A 4278-nucleotide genomic window follows, 5' to 3' on the forward strand; every position below is an offset into this window, starting at 1 on the left:
GGAGGTGCTTAACTGTTGCATCGTTAATGAGCTACTGCCAGGTCCCAGGGCAGCAATTAGTTTTAAGATGTGGCCCCTTTTAACAGACACTGGAAATACGAAAATGGTTTTCGTTTCCAAATTATCACTTAACACTCTGTAATTGTGGATCACTTAATTGACACCGACCGAAAAGGGCAGCCCGGAAGGTTAGGGTGTGGATATTACAGCGTGTCTGGCGAACACTTCCCGCTCAATTAACAGCCGTGGAAAGTTCACACGTCTCTCCGACATTTGTGCATGTCTTGGTGCTGGCTAAATTATAAACACCCAAAAAGAATGCTCTTCTCCCAGATTTCCCCAAAATGGTTCCCTCACCTTCTTCATGTTTTGGCCGAGCACCCTATTGGAAGTCACAACTCCGCGACCCCACCTCCCCGCAACTTCAGAACTCCATATTCCCTTTCCCTGATTTATTTTTATCTGTAGTACTTATCAGCTCCTAAATACCTTATAATTTACTTGCTTATCTTGTTTATGTCTGTCTTGGCCCTTAGTTTGCACAAGGACAGGATTTTTTGAATGAGTCTTGTCACTGATGTAGCTTCTAGAACAGTACTTGGCACATAGTAACAAACCAAACCCACTGCCGTCTAGTAGATTCTAAATTATAGCGACCCCATGTGTTACAAAGTAGAACTGCTCCACAGGGTTTTCTTGGCTGTAATCTTCACAGAAGCAGGTCGCCAAGTCTTTCTTCTGTGGAGCCAGTGGGTAGGATTGAACGACCAACCTTTAGGTGAGTAGTTGAAAGCAAAACATTTGCACCACTTAGGGACCAGTCCCTGGAGAAGGACATCATGCTTGGTAAAGTAGAGGGTCAGCAAAAAAGAGGACGACCCTTAACGAGATGGACTGACACAGTGGCTGCAATGATGGGCTCAACTATAGCAACGATTGTGCGGATGGCGCAGGACTGGGCAGTGTTTCGTTCTGTTGTACACAAAGTCGCTCTGAGTTGGAACTGACTCGATGGCACCTAACTACTAACAACAGGGACCTTTGAGTAGGCACTCAAATATTTTTTGAAAGAATAAGTAACCCACAGGCCCATTTGATGCTCAAAATCTCTCAGACACATAGAGAAGAACCGATTTGGGATTGAATTTCTAAAGGATTTGCAGATGCTATGTAATCATCTTCCATTTTGTGAAGTGATGTGAGCAGCCAATCCATTGAAAGAGGTGTTTCCTTGGGGGTGTGGTCTGCCTCCAGTATATAAATGGATGTTCTGGCAAAGCTCTCCCTCTCTCTTTCTCTCTACCCTGCACTTTTCTCTGAAATGACTCTGGTTCCTGGGACATAAGCCTGCAGAAGTCTCCAGCCTGCTGCCTGACCCGCAGATTTTGGATTTGCCAGCTCCTGCAGGCTTGTGAACCAGCAGAAGGCTCCCACTACTGGACCCATGGATTTAGGACTTAGCAGCCCCCACAGCTGTGTGAGCCATTTCCTTGAAGTACCATTAAGTCTCTCTCGATCCATCTATGTACGTTTCACCGGTTTTGCTCCTCTAGAGGATCTAGACTAAGACAGACACCCTAAGAAACAATCACAACGGGAACTTACTTGTGTGGCCTGGCTGGCCAGGGGGTCCGGGGGGTCCGGGAGGGCCTTGGAGTCCATCCCTTCCACTTGGTCCAGGTAAAGACACGCCTGGAAATCCCCGGTCACCTTTTTCTCCTCTTTCACCCGGGAAGCCTGGAGCACCGGCTTGTCCTGGTATGGGGAAGCCTTAAACCAGAACAAAATCTCAAGTTAGTGATCATAATGCAAAGTTTAAAATCTACAGCGTAACTCTATTCAGGGTAAAATGACTAGTAGACTATCAGTGAATGGGGAACGATCTTGGACAAGTGAAAACAAACTAAACTGGCCCGTGTCTTATGACATAAATGTTGACAAAGGTTTCCTACAAATTAAAGAAAAAAAATCTGTGGACTCCTTTCAGTGGAAATAGTTCTCCCCATGTATGAATAACAAGGTTGTAGTGGGTGTACTCCATTTCTACTCAGAGAACAAGGCACAAAGTATGTGACTATGCAGATGAGGCAGAGGGGCAATCCACAGGAAACAGCAGAAAAATAAGGTTAAGGGCAAATGGAACGGTCCTGTGAAAAGGTTCAAAGTCAGGGGTAGCACTCTAGATCTGAATATGTAAAATGCCAACCGTGATATACGTGTTTATTAATTACCTATTAATAGGTAACTTACAGTGAGTTTAGTGACTATAAAACTTAAGCGGTCAGATAATACGGTCCTATGATAGTGGAGATTTTTTTATATAATTTTTAGGAGGCCACAAATATTCTCATGAGGAAAGGGGCAGAATCTGGAGGGAGCATTTGGCTGTGAAGAAGGGGAATAAGGAGATGACAGAAATATGACGTGAATAAAGAACAAAGTGGAGAAAAAAAGGAGTAAAACCATTTACAGTGAAGGAAGCGAAAAGATGGGGGTTTTGAGGAATGATGAGCAGATACTAAAGCATTTCACTTGCATCGTTGGTGAGAAAGATTAAAATGGCTAAACCCACGGGGCAATATGCTAAAGGCAACAAAAAGAACTGAAGGCCGTCCATCTGGGCTTTAGTCACACAGTCAGGACCCCAATCAGCGGCAGGTGAGAAGAGAAAGTGCCTCTAATGGGGAGAAGAACGCAAAGATTAAACAGACTGGAGACCAGTCCAACAATTTACTGCCTCAGGAACGGAGCCCAGAACATGTGTTGAGGGGAGCAGAGGATGTGGAGAAGCTGGTCTGAATAGAAAACAGTGGTCTGGGCAAGGGAGGAACCTCTAGATAGTCCAATTTTGACAAAAGTTTGTTAAAAAATTATGGTAAGAAGCTGAGTTAGAAAAGTAGTTGTAGAAAGTAAACATGGCATGGTCTAAGGAGGAACGCGAAGGTGCATGGCCACGAGGAAGACAGAAAGGGCAGGACTTTTAAAATCAAAGACTAGAAAGTGGTTGAAAAGGAATAGACCTACCGAAAGGCAGACTCAAACGCTTTAGCAGACAAGAGGGAAATTAGGAGCAGATGAAAGGCCTGATTTGAGCCATTTTAAAAAAAAACAAACATTGCCATCAAGTCTATTCCAACTCATAGCTATCCTAGAGAACAGAGCAGAATTGTCCCACAGGGTTCCCAAGGAGCAGCTGGTGGATTTGAACTGCCAACCTTTTAGTTAGCAGCCGTAGGTCTTAGCCACTGTGCCACCAGCCATTAGTGGAATGTAACAGACGGCGGGAGGGGTAGACTGTTGTCTGCTCTGACAAAGAGGGCCTCTGACTGAACTTGAGCTTAAGAACTGGGAGCACGCGGTTGTACTGTCAATTCTAGTGCCCGGGAGAGTTTATAGCTGACTGTTTACTATATCAGCTCCAGGAACTGAAAGGAAGACTGTACACATTCACATACTCACACTACACTCACAGCACAGACACGTGTGCATGGGTGTGTGTAATCTCCTAGCCTCTGAAATATACCATCTATTAGGAAATGCAAAACTGGCATGCCTGAAACAATTATAGAGTAATATATGCGAAGCCATGTGGGATTCCAGGAAAGAGCAAGGATAGAGCTGACTTAGCAGTTAGAACAGTTTTCATGCTGAGCCTGGTCTAGAGAGGGAAAAGTGTGAGCAAGAGACACTGAGGCTGAACAAACATATCTATGCCAGGGATGGGGGATCTGTGGAAAGACGGAGGAAATTTTCTGTGGGAGCGATTGAAAAAGACGTTCGAAAGGTAAGATGAGGCTGAGAACGGAGACTCAGGAGCAGTTTTGACTTAAAGAGAGAGAGAAAGGGTGCAGCCTGTGAGATACATGTTTCTGAATCACTGTTGATGGATAACTTATGAAATACCACTTAATATTCATCTATCAATGCCTCTTGCTTTCATAACTAGAGAAATGTGTAATAATATTGCTAGCTATTTTATACACTTATCTAATGTATGACATTATAAACATGTTCAGCATATAAACCACAGAGAAGGTGTACAAATAGCCTAAAGAAGGTAGGAAAGTAGTTAAGGATTCTTACCTGGAGGGCCTGGAAGACCTTGTATTCCTGGGAAACCTTAAAAGAGAAAGAGAGAATTAGGCAAACGGAGAATACCATTGCTGTGGAGTAGATTCTGACTCACAGCAACCCTGACCCTGTGTGCCAGAGAGAACTGCTCCATAGAGAGGGAGAGAAAGATGGAGGGAGGGCAGGAAGGAGGGAGGGAGGGAGGGA

The 4278-nt window shown here is 44.4% G+C and overlaps 1 protein-coding gene across 1 annotated transcript in view; it reads right to left on the reverse strand.

Moving 5' to 3' along the window:
* Window positions 1-4278, reverse strand: part of COL4A1 (collagen type IV alpha 1 chain) — a 96559-nt gene that overhangs the window by 48814 nt on the left and 43467 nt on the right. The window contains exons 20-21 of the mRNA XM_012557439.2: window positions 4084-4119; window positions 1606-1770 (exon numbers count right to left, since the gene is read on the reverse strand). Coding sequence (XP_012412893.1) covers window positions 1606-1770; window positions 4084-4119 — 201 coding nt within the window. The remainder of the gene's footprint in view (window positions 1-1605; window positions 1771-4083; window positions 4120-4278) is intronic.

Source organism: Trichechus manatus, unplaced genomic scaffold (assembly GCF_000243295.1).
Source record: "Trichechus manatus latirostris isolate Lorelei unplaced genomic scaffold, TriManLat1.0 scaffold00102, whole genome shotgun sequence".
In the NCBI taxonomy this organism is placed as follows: domain Eukaryota; kingdom Metazoa; phylum Chordata; class Mammalia; order Sirenia; family Trichechidae; genus Trichechus; species Trichechus manatus.